Here is an 18780-nt window from a genome sequence, read left to right on the forward strand (position 1 = left end):
ATCCAGGTCTTTTTCAAGCTGCACCACGCGCTTAAAATGGCGCTGCAGATCCTTAACATTTTCATCCGTGGCACGCTGTTTCACCTCGAGGGACTCCACGCGAGTGCGAAAGTGTAAAATATCAGTTTTCATGGTTGAGACATCCTGCTTGATGTCATCTATGCCAGCATTAATTTCGGCAAGCATGTCCTTTAAAGCGCGCATTTCTTCCAAAACAGTGGACAGCGGCGCGTCCTCGGGCTTAGAGGCCTGCGATTTAGCGGGGGAGGGAGGGTCAATTTTCGTGCGCTTACCGCCCTTTGTAGCCGACATATTCCGCAGGGAGTACAGCCCGATTGTTCTTATCACCCAAAAGAGTAACGATACGAGGATTTATATGCAGAATTTGTGTAATCGCGGATTTTGGAGCAGGGTTCTGCTGGAGCTCAAATTCAGGCTGCCATTCTCGCCGGTGCTCACTAGCGCCCCCCTCTTTGTCTAACTTTAAACACCACCTTTGTTGATTTTTATTGGCTGTCAAACTGATGATGTCACACTGGGCCAAAGGTATATAATGAGAGTGTTTCAAAGTATTGAACTGAGTTCGTTATCAGAAGGCCACTATAACGACCTCCCACTAATGCAACTATTAACACAAGCAATTATGCTTTATTCTTTTGAGTCTCATAATGAAAAAATATAAACAATAACCAAATAAAATACATAATTATAATTATATTTGCATTGGTGTAATTTGCATGTTTTTGTTATTTTTCATACCTTGAGTGAAAACTAGCAGCTTAATTGACAGCTGCAGCTTTGTGAGTGCGCGGGCGTCCAATTCCCATGCTCAGCAGGCAAATGGAACAAATGTTTAACCAACTTCATCTCAAACGCACTTTCGTACAAAACGTTTAGGAACTCAATAAAAACTTATCTCTTTGACAAATTTCTCTGACCCTACTTCAACCTGATGTACTCCCAAAACACTTTCAGATAAACCTGATTAAATTTAACATGCCAATGTAATTTTGAAAGTTCTCTGTAATGTTGCTGTTTGTATACAGCCTCTTCCCTTGTAAACAGCTTAGAACTGTTTCTGGTATGGTGGTATATAAAAATAAAGTTATTATTATTATTATTATTATTAAAAGGCAGGTCATCTAAGTGCCGATAATCAAACCAATTTTCTGGACATACCGCGGGATTTTTGTATGCCTCTGAATGCTGCTGTGTGCCCAGAACTAAAAGGGACATATCTGGAGGAGTGGTTAGGATGAGATGGGGGCCTGAAGTGTGGAAAAGCATCTGCTGGGAAGGAGAAACGCTGATCCTGGGGGGGGGAGGGGGAGATGCATGGAAACCCAGACTACAGTGCGGGCCGCCCATAAGGTCCTTGCGGGCCTTGCAATGAAGACCACTGGGCTAGGGGATCACAGACAGCTTTGGAAAATTCTACCCTATATAATTTAGAACAGACAATTTGTATAACAGTTTATAATGGGCTACTAAATGGCATGATCAAGCCACAGTTGCACAGCTTTTTTTCTAAGTTCTGCAACACAAGTACACACAATGAAAAGGGATTTGTATACAAATAGTATACAGTACCACTTTATAAAGGGCATGTCTCTAATGAAGTGCTCATGAACCTACTTTGTAAATTCATCAGGGTGCTGGTATTTAAACTGCAAATTCTCTGACCTTTGTATAATCAAGTCCATTGTGTATTGTTTGCTTTCATTATTTTAGTTTAATTCTGTTATGTTTACAGAGGGGGGGGAAAGAATGCCTAGAATGATATGATAATAAACCAGTGAACTTGTTTTAAAATATATTTTGCCCTCTATTATGCTATGTATGAGGAAAATGAAACTTTCAATTTGATTTTGACAGGCTTTTGGTGTCATAGGAATCAAATGATCTGTGATTTACAAACAGAAACAGCCAACAGAGCTGAAGAAATACAGACCTGAACATTTAAATCCCCTTTAATTAAAGTGTGCTAAATTTTGCAGTTCGCATATGTCAATGCTAAAATCATCCTGTGATCACTGCAAAGCTCTTAATATCTTCCTATATACCTAACACCGAGAATACACATTAAGGGCTCCTTTTACTAAGGTGAGCTATGCTTTTTAGTGCACGCTAAATATTAGCGTATGCTAACCACACGCTGAATGCTAATGTGTGCATGTTAGTCTATGGACGTGTTAACGGTTAGCGTGTGCATAGATTTAGCGCACACTAAACATGCGCTAAAATGCATAGTGCACCTTAGTAAAACGGGGGGGGGGGGGGTAAGGGTCTCTTTTACAAAGCCGCACTAGCGAGTGCTGCGCAGTAAATGCGCCAAAGCCCTTTAAATCCCTATGGGTTTCGGTGCATTTGCCATGCCAGCCTGGGCTAATTTGTTTGCTAAAAGAGGCCCTAAGAAGGTAATTCTCATTAGATCACCTAAAGTTAGACGCTGCAAATGGTATGCTTCGAGTGCAGATTACGCATGCAACTGCCATTCTATAATAATCCCCAAATTCTATAATAATTCCCATTCTATAATAATCCCCAAATTCTAAAATATTGACACAGATCAGAATGGCATTTAGTATGATTTTATAAAAGTCACTTGTCATATATAATAAAATCATGCTTAGCGCCTGTATGAATGATTTACATATAGGCACCCATATAAGCCAATGAAAACCAGACCTAATTACTTATGCCTAAGCTGTGTGTGGATCAGGCATATTTTTTTCAGTTCAAACTTTTTATTGGCATTTAAGTAGAAACATAGAAACATAGAAAGATGACGGCAGAAAAGGGCTACAGCCCATCAAGTCTGCCCACTCTACTGACCCACCTCATTAAGTCTGAGCGCTAATGACCCAGTTCCTTAACTCGACCCTCGTAGGGATCCCACGTGAATGTCCTTAAAGTCCTTAAAGTAAATTATTCTTAAAGTCGAGCACGCTGGTGGCCTTGATCACCTGCACCGGAAGTTTGTTCCAGTGATCTACCACCCTTTCTGTGAGTAAATACTTCCTGGTGTCGTACAATAAACAAAGAACACAACCAACAAGGTAAGTTCAAGCAGATCAATAGTAATGCAATAACAAATTATTATCTATCAGGATAGCCAAGTACAGCCAGTGCATTACTGAAACTCAAAAAAATATATACAAAGAGAAAAAAGATGAGAATCATACCGTAAGCAAAAATAATAATAAATAATAAATGACCGTTTAGCTACAAAAACCAGAGACATCAATCAGAATTCTTATCACAGTGGTTCAGAAATAGGGCAATATCATAGATACATCATAAAATTATATATTAGCACAGAAATCAGTTAGGAGTTGCCAGATGGACTGGGTTTTTGAAAGTATACCTTTCTTAGAGTTCGTATTTAGCTGTCAGACAGACCATATTCCACCAAGCTGTGTGTGACAGAGCAGATGAGTTTTTCCAATGGGTCAGTCTTAATTTTATGGCAATGAAGAAACCTGGGGGAAACATACTGCTAAGTTGGAATCAGGCATATTTTATAATCCAATCCAGTCCAATCCTTAGTCTTATATATCTAGATCCTTTGTGTTCATCCCATGCTTCTTTAAAATTGTGACTGAGTTCAAAGAAGCGTGGGATGAACTCAAAGGATCTAGAATCAGAAAATAAGGATAAATATTGAACTAAGGCCAGTACTGGGCAGACTTGCATGGTCTGTGTCTGTATATGGCCGTTTGGTGGAGGATGGGCTGGGGAGGGCTTCAATGGCTCGGAGAGTGTAGATGGGCTGGAGTAAGTCTTAAAGAGATTTCGGCAGTTGGAACCCAAGCACAGTACTGGGTAAAGCTAAGAAGAAAAAATTTAAAAATTTAAATTGAATCAGGTTGGGCAGACTGGATGGACCATTCGGGTCTTTATCTGCCGCATCTACTATGTTACTATGTTACTATGTCATTCCCAAAATGGACTCGAACTGGTTAACAAAGTTAGCTCAGAAGAACATAGGAAAACAGTAATTGGACAGGAAGTTCATCTATTACAATCCCTTATTGGTCAGCTAAAAATTTCTTAAACAGATACGTCTTCGAAGTTTTTCTAAAACACGACAAAGAAGAGAGAAGTCTAATATCTGAAGGGAGGTCATTCCAGATTTTTACCAAGACAATGCCATGGAGTGTGAAAGCCTACCTAAAGTTTGAATACCTCTAATAGAAGGGAATACTAATTTAAATTTATGTATTCCTCTAGTAGAAAGAGATTGTTGAGAATTAAAAGAAAGGGTAAGTAATGGGGAAAAGATCCCATATAAACTTTTAAATACAACATTAGCACACTTGAACTGAACCCTCCGGCATACTGAGAGCCAATGCAATGCCCTCAGTAATGGAGTAACATGATCGTTATCTACTCTTACCAAAAATCAATTTGGCAGCTGTGTTCTGGATAAGCTGCAATCTCTTAAAGTTACACTTGCTTAAACTGTAAAGAGAATTTGCATAGTCTAAGTGAGCTAATATAATAGCCTGGATCAATACGGCAAAATGATGCTGATTGAAAAAAACTACAAACCCTTCTTAACATCTGAAAACTAAAGAAGCATTTCTTAGATACATTATTAATTTGATTAGTCAAAGAAAGAGTAGAATCCAAAACAAACCTACGTTTTCGGAATGCTCATAATCTGCCTATGCTCCTCCCCTCCTTTTGAGACTAGTCATTACAAATTTATGCACACCACTTTATAGAATGCACTTAGAAAGCTTTGCTTGTTAAACAGTTAAAGCTGCATGCACAAAACTGGGTCACACAACTCGGGACACACAATACAGAATCTGGACTTCATAACGTAGGTCCACATTTACATGCCTAACTTTTGGCATGAACATTTACGTCATCCATAACAGCATAAAGCTTGTGTCTAGCTGTAAGCAGGTAGGTACATATTCGTAAATGCAAGTATCCTATAATCTGTGCATGTAACTGTCCAGCAAGCCTCCAACCCACTTATAACCCCTACCAGGTCCATAGCCCCCATGGAACTACATGCTCTAGAATCTGAACACGCAATTAAGAGCAGTTATGTGTGCTAGGTTAGATGCCATCAACCATGTTTGAGTCTTAGCAACTTGATGATGGTATTAAGTTTTTATGGCAGAATACAGAAGTATATCGCCTTTCTTCTGTGCTCCTCACTCCTGGGAATCCATCTGCGTGGCTCTGAATCCTCTGCCTCCAAACCTGCCCATCCGCTGCTGCCCAAATGGATGGTACATTGTTAAGCTGCTCAAAAAAATTGGCAAAAATATGAGGGGAGGAGGACACCTCTGCTCATATGTAAAAGAAAAAGGAAAGAATATAGAAGATAAAGAAAATAAATAAAAAAATAGTAAAAAAAAATAAGAAATAACAGTGAAAATGAAAAATAAAACAATGTATGAATGAAAAACAAGAAATTAAACTATTTGTTTAGAGACTTCAGTATCGGGGAACTGTGCTAGGATGAAAAGCTTTATAACAGTATCTCCCGGGCGGAGCAATTCGTGGTAGCTATTGAAGCTCAAATAGTTTTTTGAGTTTCTTTTTAATGCGGCAAGTTTTTTGGTTTTCCTTCATAACATTGTTAAGCTGACATCTCCGCTGAAATCTGTCCACCTTGGTTGGCCTTGCCAGTAGTGAAACTACCGACAGCATAGTTTCCAGTTTCACAGATGCATGCAAGCCCCAGTGGCATGACAAGCACATGTACCATGATTGGACAGTTATATGGGTATCAGCCTTTAATATCCCCCTCATTATCAAGTCATTAGTTTCATCAGCGAAAACAACCACAGCCTCATACAACCTAATACTTATGAGCTTCTTAAAATGATTCATGGCCTCCTTTGCACCATTAATCTATGCCAGTGGTTCCCAAACCTGTCCTGGGGGACCCCCAGCCAGTCAGGTTTTCAAGATATCCCTAATGAATATGCATGAGAGAGATTTGCATACCTGTCACTTCCATTATATGCAAATCTCTCTCATGCATATTCCTCAGGGATATCTTGAAAACCTGACTGGCTGGGGGTCCCCCAGGACAGGTTTGGGAACCACTGATCTATGCTATGATCTCTAACAGTATTACATATGACTTAGTACATATTCCTTGAAACTAGCCTACAGCTACCCAAAAATCAAAAGCAATCATCAACCAATGACAGACTGCTCAAACTACTGTCCAATCTCCAATTTATGCACATATCAAAGAAAAACACATTTTTAATTACCTGACTTAAAAAAACAACAACAACAAAAAAAAAACAATGCCTTTTACCCCAGTCAAACTGGCTTTCGCCAAAATCACTCTACAGAAACATCTCTCCTCGGACTCACAACTCATACTTTACTGCATTTTTCACCACAAATAAATATTACTGATCTCTCTAGATTTTATAGCCACATTCAACACCATTGACATAGCATACTACCATTTCATTTGGCATCACTGACATTGCATTCATATGGTTCAAATCATATCAATGTCAAACAAGAGACAGGGAGATTGGGAAGACTCCTCAGTGACATTGAATTTATGCTACCACACAGTATATTAGATGTGTTGTTTTGTGATTTGTCTGGACAGTACTCAGTGTATTGCTGTCCCCCGAGCAAGGCATTCCAGTTTGCCGAACCTAGGATCCTTGTTGAGACCTGCAATCACAGTTTTATTCAATCAACGCTGTCTGTGGCTGATTAAGGACATCTCTCTTGCCTTTGTTTTGTTCAAATCGTACCTAAACAATTGTCACCATATTCCCAAGCAACAAGATCAATTCACTGCCCCTTTCATCTTGACATGTGAGGTACCCCAAGGATCCATTTTTGCTCCATCCTCTTCAATATTTTTATGGCATCCCTACTCACGCTTGCACAATCCATCAGATTCACAACCTACATTTACGCAGATGACATCCAACTTTTCTACCCTATTGACTTTCAGACCCTCAAGAAATTCACCACATCAATCGACAACTAAACCTGATCTCAACATGGCTCCACACAAACCATCTGTCACTCAACCCTTAAAAGTCCAAAACCATGCTCTTCTCTACCAGTGATAATCAGAAACTTCATTCCGCATTGCTACTCTCCTACACACCAATCTCCCTCTCCCTCTAATAATTCTGGGTATTATGTTTGACCAAAAACTATCTTTTCAACCACAAATCTCATCAACCATACAACGCTGTTTTTACAAACTATGTCTAATATGCTCTACATCCCATCTCATACTTCCTTCTACTGTTAATATTCTAGTTCACCCGCTAGTAATTAGCACACTGGACTATTGCAGCTCCCTATATTATGGCATCAGTATCAAAGACCTTCAATGCCTACAACTTCTTCAAAATGCATCCATAAAATTAAATCACTGGCAAACATACATTTGATCACGTTACCCCACTTCTCAAATCTACTCATTGGTTGTCCATCAGACATCACTTGACATATAAGATCTTGCTTTTGGTCTTTAAAACACGCACAGTTCAATTTCCCTCTTGATAACTTACCTATCACACATCCTTCACTCCCTCCAGCAAAATCTCCTCACAGTCCTTCCTGTCACTTATACATCCACCTGAGATAGTATCTTTTTAAGTTATTGCCCCAATGCTCTGGAATGCTCTCCCAAATCACATAAGACTTGAACTTAACCTCGTACACTTCAAAACTCTTCTGAAAACCTTCCTAGTTTCTGACGCCTTCAACTGACTCCTCCTTCCAGGTCCTCATCACCTCTTCTGTGCGGGGCACCTCTTCTGTGTTCCTACTTTTCCTACTCATTCCTACCTTCTCTAATACTGAAATATGTAGTTCCCACTCCTTTCACTTTTCTTTCTCTTCTTCAGTTGTAAAATGCATTGATGTTTCCTACCTATATCAAAAGTATAATAAACTTGTATATCAAAGGTATAATAAACTTGAAATCTGCCAATTAACACCAATTAATGCCAATTAGAACCAATTGGTTAAGGCCAACTAGCAACTCCTCTTATTCTATAACTAGCATGCACAATTTTACAGAATTAGGGGGATACTGCCTTTATAAAAATGTATAAAACATATATGCTAAAGTGAATTCACAACCAATGGCCTCTTTTACAAAGCCACACTAGTGGCTGTGCTGCACTAACGGTCTTGAAGCCCTGAAGCCCGCTAGCACGTCTTTGTAAAAGAGGCCACAAGTACCACATTCGTGAACTACCTTCCAAGGAGCATAATTCCAGATTTTTGACAATTTAGGGGCTCATTTTCAAAGCACTAAAGACATACAAAGTACCAATAATCTGAAAAATTCTGCTATTATCTTCAAAACACCAGAGACCAATAACTTGTATTTGTGAGTGTCGTGAAGTCTTTTCCAAAAGCAAATCAATCTCTTTCTCTCATTCTGATTTCCTTATTCTGATTCTCTGGAGCGATTTTCTATTAGCACCACAAAGAGAGGATGGATCCCTCCTTTCAGACTGACCTTCATGAACAAGGCTGAGCAAATTTCACTGGCGGTGAATATAGAAATATGTCATTCATTCCTACCTTACTGCTATATCTATTCAGAAAATTGCCTCTGCTTGTTTTTTTGTGTTATTTCCCTTGCTTTTCAAATCATGGGTCTTTTCTATTCCAAGGTAATTCAAGGACAGTGATAAACTGGGCTTCTTGTTTCAATGTATACCATACCATATCATATTGTTTCTTATACCCTGCAAATATCAACTGGGAATCATTGCGGCTTTCATAAGATTAATATGGTTAGCAACATAGACATTATGAATCATAGCAAGAATATAATGAAAACAGATGCATTTTTAGCACCTTCCTGAACTAAAGATAGGAGCAGGTCGGAAGGCAGTTCCACATTTTGCGGCTTTAAGTTATGCAGTGAATGACTTTAAATACTTTTCTCCATTATAGGTTTTCCTGACAGAATACTCTGGTCCACTGATAATCTACTTGCTTTTCTATGCTCGTCTAGCAAGTATTTATGACACAGAAGAAAGCAACGAAAACATCCGCCATCCGGTGGTGCAGTAAGTAATCAACTCTATATTTTATTTGACAAGTATGAAATGAATTATTCTCAAAACTGATGATGCTTTTAAAATGTGAGGAAAAAAAAAGAATGAGTGATCCCTCGACCAACTTTAGCATTTTAATCCTCACCATCAACTGTCCTAGGGAACTGTAAAACAAACATGTATACAAAATAAATTCTAGAAGGAATGCATTATACAGTGTTCCCCTGGTCATTCGCGGTCGGAGATTCGCGGTCCCAGTCATTCGTGGTATTTTCCGACCGCGACCACTGACCAGAAGAGGAAACCTGGAGAGGCAGGAGAGAGCAGCCGGAGCACCGGAAAATGAAGGAAATCACTCGCTGTATGCTCCAACCGCTTCTTCCTGCATTAAAGTCGGGCCTTACCAATCAGGAGCTGCGTGTCAAAGTAGCTCCTGATTGGTAAGGCCCGACTTTAATGCAGGAAGAGGTGGTCGGAGTATACAGCGAGTGATTTCCTTCACTCGCCGGTGCTCCGGCTGCTCTCTCCTGCCTCTCCCGCTGCCCTCTTCAGTCTCCCCCACGAAAAACCGTATTCGCAGTTTCTCAAGATTCATGGGGGTTCCTGGAATGGAACCCCCATGAATTTCATGGGAGTACTGTACTTATCAAGTGATATGTTTTTGTTTCTCATAGTTACAGATAAAAATGGAAAATACACAGTAACAGTAAATGATGGAAGAAACACCCTCATGGTCCATCCAGTCTGTCCCAGCCTACCACTCCATGTAGACCCACGTTTAAATGCTGGTTGTGAAGTCATTACCATGCTAACCATATGTAGGCAGCCAAACATGATGGGGATGATAAGTTGAATACTGTCAGCAGTATACCACATATGGAGAAATTAGGTTCTTACCTGCTAATTTACTTTCTTTTAGCTTCTCCAGACCAGTAGAGGTTAACTTTACGAATGGGTATATATCTAATCATGACCAGCAGGTGGAGACTGAAAACAAAACTTTGGGACAGTATATCCTAGCCCCTCCTCTCTATTTCCCTCAGTCTGCCGAATAGCCAAGCAGAACCAAGAACTGGAAAACAACAGAGAGAAAAAACAATACTCCGAAAGGAGTAACAAATAACATACCCAAAATGCTGTTGGAAAATGCAGAGGAGAAATTCCCTAAGGAAGAATGTCCCCACAGCTCGCCAGCTAAGCCAGCCGAGCCACAGCCGCTGTTCTTCAATTCTCCCCGGCCCTAGAAAAATACTAGAACCCGCAGCAAAAACCAAAAACTGCCCGCGCAACAGCCCCAACAACAACAACAACAGACAGGGTGGGGACCTCTACTGGTCTGGAGAAGCTAAAAGAAAGTAAATTAGCAGGTAAGAACCTAATTTCTCCTTCTTTAGCACTCTCCAGACCAGTAGAGGTTAACTTTACGAATGGGACGTACCAAAGCAGTCCCTCTCACGGGCGGGACCCCCGAAGGGCCGATACCAGAACACGCTCACCGAACACCGCGTCCCGACGCGCCTGAACATCTACCCGATAATGTCTAACAAATGAATGCAAGGAGGACCAAACCGCAGCCTTACAAATATCCACCGGAGGCACGAGCGACGACTCAGCCCAAGAAGCCGCCTGACCCCGAGTGGAATGAGCCTTGAGAAACACCGGAACAGGCTGCTGTTTCAGAAGATAAGCGGAAGCAATCGTCTCCTTGATCCAGCGCGCAATAGTAGCCTTAGAAGCGCCAGCTCCCCGACGAGGACCCGCCAGGAGGACAAAGAGATGATCGGACTTCCGGAATTCCTGGGTCCGCTGCACATAAGAGCGAAGGACCCGACCGACATCCAACTTGCGCAGCTGCCGTTGCTCAGAAGAGCCCTCCCGACCACCCAAGACCGGGAGAACCACCGATTGATTGACATGAAAAGGAGAAACAACCTTCGGCAGAAAGGAAGGAACAGGCCGCAAGACGACCCGCTCCCTAGAAAACTCCAAGAAGGGAGCCCTACAAGAGAAAGCCTGCAGCTCCGAAACACGCCTAGCAGAAGTAATGGCCACCAAAAAGACCGCCTTCAAAGTAAGGTCCTTCAAAGAACAGTCGTCCAAGGGCTCGAAAGGCGGATGCACCAAAACAGAGAGAACCAGATTAAGATCCCAAGAGGGAACCGAGGGCCGTAGGGGAGGCCTAAGCAACTTGGCCGCCCGCAAAAACCGAATCACATCAGGAAGAGCCGATAAACGCTGACCTGACACCAACCCTCGAAAAGCCGACAGGGCCGCAAGATGAACCCGGAGAGAAGACCAAGCCAGGCCTCTATCCAGGCCATCCTGCAAGAACTCCAGAATGTTAGGCAGAGAAGCGCGAAAAGAGGTCACTCCCCGCGCCCGACACCATTCCTCAAAGAGACGCCAAACCCGCACATAAGCCCGAGAGGTAGAAAGCCTCCGGGACCCCAACAGTGTAGAGATCACCTTGTCAGAATATCCCTTCTTGCTAAGGCGACCCCTTTCAAGAGCCACGCCGTAAGACAGAAGGGAGACGGGTCAAACATGGGAATGGGACCCTGCATCAGGAGGTCGTCCGAGAGAGGCAGAGGAAGAGGATCCGCTACCAGGTGCCTCACCAGATCCGCATACCACGGACGGCGAGGCCAATCCGGCGCCACCAGCACCACCAAACCCGGATGATGAACAATGCGAAGAAGCACTCTGCCCACCAGCGGCCAAGGAGGGAACACATACAACAGCCCCTCCGTTGGCCACTGCTGGACCAGAGCATCCAGACCCTCGGCCAGACCGTCCCTGCGACGACTGAAGAAGCGGGGCACTTTGGCGTTGCCACCCGTGGCCATCAGGTCCATCAGGGGCTGCCCCCAAGCCTGCACTATCAACTGAAACGCCTCGGCGCCGAGACACCACTCTCCTGGATCTAGGAAGTGACGACTGAGGAAGTCTGCCTGAACATTTTCTACTCCGGCTATATGAGAGGCCGAGAGGTCCAGCAGATGGGATTCCGCCCAAACCATGAGCAGAGCCGCCTCCTGCGCCACCTGAGTGCTCTTGGTGCCCCCCTGACGATTGACATAAGCCACCGCCGTGGCATTGTCCGACAGCACTCCGACCGACTTGCCCAGCAACAGGGAGTGGAAAGCCAACAGCGCCAGATGGACCGCTCTGGTCTCCAACACGTTGATCGACCAGGCGGCCTCCTCCGCGGACCAGGTGCCCTGAGCTGAGTGACCCAAACACTGAGCCCCCCAACCCAGGAGACTCGCATCCGTCAAGAGCACCGTCCACTGCGGGAGATCCAGACCCACCCCCTGAACTAGCTGAGGGGTCTGGAGCCACCAACGCAGACTGCAGCGCGCCAAGCCTCGCAGGGGAACCGGAACATCCATCCCGTGCCTCTGGGGAGACCACCTCCGGAGCAGAGCATACTGGAGAGGACGCATGTGGGCCCGCGCCCACCTCACCACGTCCAGGGACGCCGCCATCGACCCCAAGACCTGAAGGAAATCTCGCGCCCGAGGACACCGGGACGCCAAAAGCAGGCGAATCTGAGATTGCAATTTGCTCACCCGGCCCTCTGGAAGGAAGACCTTCCCCAAGGAGGTGTCGAACAGCACCCCTAGGTACTCCAGACGCTGAGCCGGGACCAACCGACTCTTGGAAAGGTTGACCACCCAGCCCAGCGACCGGAGAAACTCCACCACCCGAGCAGTAACCCGGGAGCTTTCCTGCAACGACTTTGCCCGAATTAACCAGTCGTCCACGTAGGGGTGTACTAGGATGCCCTCCGACCGCAAGGCCGCCGCGACGACCACCATCACCTTGGTGAACGTCCGAGGAGCCGTGGCCAGCCCAAAGGGAAGCGCACAGAACTGAAAGTGCCGACCCAAGATCGCAAAGCGCAGGAAACGCTGATGAGAGGCCCGAATGGGAACATGCAAGTAGGCCTCTGTCAGATCGAGAGAAGTGAGAAACTCCCCCGGCTGAACCGCCAGAATGACCGACCGCAGAGTTTCCATACGGAAAGAGGGAATCTTGAGAGCCCTGTTGACCCCTTTCAAATCGAGGATGGGCCGAAAGGTCCCCTCCTTCTTGGGCACCACAAAGTAAATGGAGTACCTGCCCGTGCCCCACTCCAGAGGGGGCACCGGAACAACTGCCCTGAGATCTAGCAAGCGCTGAAGGGTCTGGCGAAAAGCCTGCGTCTTCCCCGGAGTCTGACATGGAGAAGCGAGGAAAAAATCCGGCAGAGAGCGGGCGAACTCCAGGGCATAACCGTCCCGCACCACCTCCAGGACCCACTGATCGGACGTGATCTCGGCCCATTTGGGGAAAAATTCGCGCAGCCGGGCCCCCACCGGAACCAAAGGGGGCGCCGGCAAGGCGTCATTGTGCAGGACGGGAAGCGGGGGAACCGGCGGAGGGATTCCCTGCCCCCCGACGGGCCCCCCGAAAGGGCTGCATGCGCTGGAAGAACCGACCCCGGGAAAATCCCGGAGACTGGAAAGAAGCAGCCCCACGCCCAGGGCGATACTTGCGAAAGTCCCGCAAACGCCCCCGGGCCGCACCCCCCCGAGACGCCGGGCGGGCACGGTCCTCCGGCAGACGGGGAACTTTCGAGTCCGACAGAGTCTGAATCAACTTATCCAAGTCCTCTCCAAACAAAAACGACCCCGAAAGGGAAATTTAGTAAGCTTAGCTTTGGACGCAGCATCCGCTGCCCAAGCGCGCAGCCACAACACACGCCTTGCGGCCACGCCAAAAGCCATAGACTTAGCCGAGATCCGCACCAAGTCATATAGAGCATCTGAGAGGAATGAGGCCGCCATCTCAATCTTCGCTACCTCCTGATCCACCAGAGACCAGTCGTCAGACTCTCGATCCAAGACCCGCTCCGCCCACCGAAACACGGCGCGAGCGACCAGTCCCCCACAAATAGCCGCCTGGACCCCAAAGGCAGAGACCTGAAAATTTTGCTTAAGGATGCTCTCCAATTTGCGCTCCTCAGGGTCCCGCAAGGCAGAACCGCCCTCAACAGGCACGGTATGCCGCTTGGAAATTGCCGAGACCACCGCATCCACGACAGGCGAAGCTAACGTAGCCCGATCCCCTTCAGGAATGGGATACAGGCGAGCCATGCTGCGCGCCAGCCGAAACGGCGTCTCCGGCGTTTTCCACTGCTCCAGAATAATATCCCGAATATCCTGATGCATAGGAAAAGAGCGGGAAACGGAACGGATCCCCCGTAACAGGGGGTCCCCCAAACGCGGAGTCTCCGGCGGCGCGTCCTCAAAACGCAAAACCGAAGAAACCTGCTGAATAAGGTCAGGCAGCTCATCTTTCTGAAAAAGGCGCACCACGGACGCCTCGTCACTGGAGAACGGGAAATCCGACAACCCGCCGCCAGCTTCCGTCCCCTCCAGAGAGTCCTGGAACTCCTCAGAAGGGTCCAGGTCCTCCTCCAGACCGACCCGTTCCTCCGACCACAAATTCTCATCCCACGACACCCGCGGACGCTTGGACAAGGGAGGCGGCGGAGGGGACGTCACGCCAGACGAAAGAGGCAAAGCCGCAGGGAGCGCGGAGGAAAACCCACCCCCCGAAACCCCCTGGGCGCAACCGGGACCCCCAGCCGCCTGAAAATAGGCTCTGCATAAAGAAAAGAAAAATTCAGGAGAAAAACCCCCCGAGGGTCCCAAGGGACTCCCTGCCACAGCAGGGGACCCAGCAGAACCTTGCCCCTGCATAGTCAAAACAGGGGGAAGGTCACCTGAGGTGGAAGACAAAATGGAGGGGCCAGACAGAGAAGATGGCGGTTTTCCCGCCAAAAAAGCTCCCTCCATAGCCTGAAGCGGCTGAGAGACCTGAATAGTCTCAGCCGCTAAAGCAGGCAAGCCGGCATCAGCTGTTAAAAAATCAGCTGAGAGGGAATCCTCTAAAACCCGACCGTCGGCGGTTTGGGGAATCCCTCCGTGGGCGGACGGAGAAGACCGGGCTTCCCCACCGTTCCCTGCCGACTCGCGAGGCACCATCGGCGGGGAGCTCTGGGCGCCTGCAGCCGCTGCCGACGGAGCTCCTCCACCGCACCGGCCTGAACACCGCTTGCACAGGCCGGCCGCGAGTGCCTCGCGTCTGGAGCACAATGAGCACTTTTTCCCTTTAGAAGTGCTCATTGCTCCATACGCGACCTAGCTGCAAAAAAGTGCCGGTTAGTTGAAAAAATACAGTAAAATACAGTTTTCTTAAAGGGATACAACCCTCCAGACCAGCACTACCTCAGGATTTTTTTTTTTTTTTTTTTTTACAGAACAGACTCCACAGGCTCTCGAAGCAATATGCCTTGCTTGATTTAGGGGGCAAGGCTTACTGCTGAGGCTCCTCTAAAAAAATATGGGGAGGTGGAGGAAGTGGGGGGAGGGACCCCGCTCGTGACCCGCCGGGTTTGACACCCCCGAGGTCGGACGAACCCCCAAACAGAGTCCGCCCAAGCTCCGTCCGGCTAAAAACAGGGACAATAAACCCCCTAAACAAATTCCAACAGCCCTACCAAGGGAGATGGGTACAGATCACTCAACACCTGCTGGAGACTGAAAGAAGACAGACTGAGGGAAATAGAGAGGAGGGGCTAGGATATACTGTCCCAAAGTTTTGTTTTCAGTCTCCACCTGCTGGTCATGATTAGATATATACCCATTCGTAAAGTTAACCTCTACTGGTCTGGAGAGTGCTAAAGAACAGTGAAAATGCCTTCCCCTCCCTCCTAAGATGCACAGTCCTCCCACTCACAGTATGTGCTGATAAAATAATCCCCCACTATCAAATGAACATAACAAAATGAATGATATCTGATTGATGTAATGATGGAAAAAAAAAAAAGACCTCAAATACCCCGTGTCAAAAATAAACCACCTCCTTTACTAAGGCGTAGCGCGGATTTTAGCACCGGTAGCGGCGGTAACTGCTCCGACGCTCATAGGAATTCTATATGCGTCGGAGCAATTACTGCCACTGCCAGTGCTAAAACCCATGTTACGCCTTAGTAAAGGAGGGGGAAAGTTTTGCAGACACTCATTTGGGGCAAAAGGTACTATCACTGGTCAAAAAATCAAATTATCAACAGATAAGTGTGAAAAAAATAAATTCAAATTTAGTGCTCTAATTATTTATAAATATTTTTTTCAATGCACAACTATTTTTAATTTTTTAGCATATGATTCTCTTATTCCCTTTGTAGCGACTGAATTAATCACCACAGCGCTAATAGACAGATGAGTGAAAAATGCTGACTGGCAACCTTTTTTTTTTTTTTTTAATTCTTTATTCATTTTCAAAAATACATTAAGTGTTAAATATATTCATTCATATTAACAATAAATACATCACTTACAAACAATCATTGATATATTTCATAAATTTTTATCCCTTCCCCTTTCCCATCCCTCCCTCCCAACCTTAACGTGAAGCACAATAAGCAGATTGATGATTAGCTATTAGAATAACGATAGCCACTTGATGGTGAAGTCCACACAGCACAATTTAGACAAAATTGAAATGCACTTATCTTTTTCCAACGGTGGTCTAACCGTTTCACACCAGCATTTATATTTGTATCTTGCATAAATGTAGAACACTTGATTAAAAAAAAAAAAAGCATTGGCATATGTTTAACTGCACTATGTGGGACTTGGGCAGAACCTAGATCAATGTGCATATGCTCCATTTCAGAAAGGAATATCTTTAATTTATCAATGTTCAGCCTTACAATTGCTCTCAGGCACATATAGGCTTTTAAAAAATGCTCATTTTGATCAGTCTATACAGAAAGAATTAAGGTGTATCTGCTCTTTAATCCTCCAGTGTCCGCTCCCCCTCAAAATTGAAAGTACAGAAGAATTGCGGGCTCTCTACTTAGGAATATTTAATACATGCAAATTTTGGGATAAGTAGAAGGGGGGATGATATATGTATTTGTCATAGAATATAATTCTGATTGAATTTAAGTGCTGTAATATTGGGACTCATACATTAGCCATTCCAAAATACATTTACATCTCAATAATAAATTATGACATCGTTCAGTTGGGCAAATATTGGCCGCAGCTTTATTTCATATTATATTTCCAAACATTAATTTTCAAAACTTTTATAAACATAAGCACATTTAACTATTTAGGATTTACCTCCAAGAGCTGCTCAGTATTGACACTAGCTCCCTTATCCCAAACTTTCCCTTAACTCCTGGTGACTTATGGTGTCATCAAGCCACCTCAACTTGTGGCGGTGTCTCTCACAAGGACATATTTATAATTCACCATCATAGGTCTTCCAATTCAATTTTGCCTCTAATAAAGGCTCTGCCCTTAGGCCCCCCTACCTACTAGCTGCGACCAACCCCCCCCCCAAATCCTGCCCATCATTCACCCCTCATCTCATTACATCCTGAAGTGGTGGGAGGGAGGGAAACTCAAAATCCCTATACTCTCCTCTCCTGCTCTGCTAACCCATGATTCTTTACTTTTTTTTTTAACCCGCCAATTTCTTACATTCTTTCCCTCTGTAAAGTTCCACCCCTTTTTCTTTCTTACCCAATCCCAAACTCTTACCACCCTCCAATCAAATCATTCCCTTGTTACTATCCCCTCACTCTTTTTCACCTTTTCCCCCTCCCTCCTATTCCAACTCTTTTGCTAATCAAATTGCAGACTTTGATGTCACCAATGTTAGTGGCCACTCAGCTTCACTGTATGGCCTTTTTAAAGTGTAAATGATTGTATAATATGTTGCACTTATTTTTGGCTTTAAAATGAACAAAGATTTATCCCCCAAAAAAGAGGAATGTAGGATTCTAAAATGGCAGAGATACGCATCTAAGTGCAAACACTTCCATGTGAAAGTGTCATCACTTACCCCCCTCTTCTATTAAACTGCGCTAGCAGTTTTTAGCGCAGAGATCCACGCTGAATGGCCCGCGCTGCTCCTGATGTTCATAGGAACTCTATGAGTATCAGGAGCAGTGCGGGCCATTCAAAGCAGCTCTCCGCACTAAAAATTGCTAGCGCAGTTTAATAGATGAGGCCCTTAGCCTATGTTATTTGCTAAGCTCCCCATGCTGTTTCCATGTTGTCAGTTTTAAAATGGACACCCCTGTCATGAGCACTCATAACATATACTTGCATTTCTGTATGTACTTTAGTAAAGGCTCCTTTGGCAGATCCTTATCTAAAATATTACAGTTACAGTTAGTTTATTTGATATACCGCATTTCTTAACAATTGTAGTCCAGTATATTTCTGCATCTCGATGGCCACGAATTTGGACTTGGAGGTTGAAATGTACAGCGTCAGCATCTATGAGACAAACATGTTTTTTTCTGTTACATAGATCTTTTATGACCCCTGGTAGGTTGCACAAGTTAGATAGTACCATATCTAATAGATGCTGGCACTGTCATTTAGACATCGGGACACTGGATCATCTGTTGTTCTATTGTCCTTTGATGCTTAGCTTTTGGAGGTCAATATGGGGTAGAATTAATAACATTTTGGAATCATCAATTCCTCTAACATATGAGGCTGTCATTTGTGGTACAATATTACATGTTAAGCCCTCTACAGATCAATATAGAGGCCATCTTTTCCTTATAATGACTGGGATAGCCATCCAGATGATCACCTAAAATTGGAAGAACTGTGATCATTTAAATTTATTGTTCTGGTGGGCAAGTCTTTGATCC

At 44.8% G+C, this 18780-nt stretch overlaps 1 protein-coding gene across 2 annotated transcripts in view; it reads left to right on the forward strand.

Annotated features, from left to right (window-relative positions):
* Positions 1 to 18780, forward strand: part of TECRL (trans-2,3-enoyl-CoA reductase like) — a 180888-nt gene that overhangs the window by 66154 nt on the left and 95954 nt on the right. For both annotated transcript variants that reach the window (XM_033914933.1, XM_033914943.1), the window contains exon 5: positions 8941 to 9056. In XM_033914933.1, the coding sequence (XP_033770824.1) occupies positions 8941 to 9056 (116 nt within the window). The remainder of the gene's footprint in view (positions 1 to 8940; positions 9057 to 18780) is intronic.

The sequence above is a fragment of the Geotrypetes seraphini genome, chromosome 1 (genome assembly GCF_902459505.1).
Source record: "Geotrypetes seraphini chromosome 1, aGeoSer1.1, whole genome shotgun sequence".
Classification (NCBI taxonomy): domain Eukaryota; kingdom Metazoa; phylum Chordata; class Amphibia; order Gymnophiona; family Dermophiidae; genus Geotrypetes; species Geotrypetes seraphini.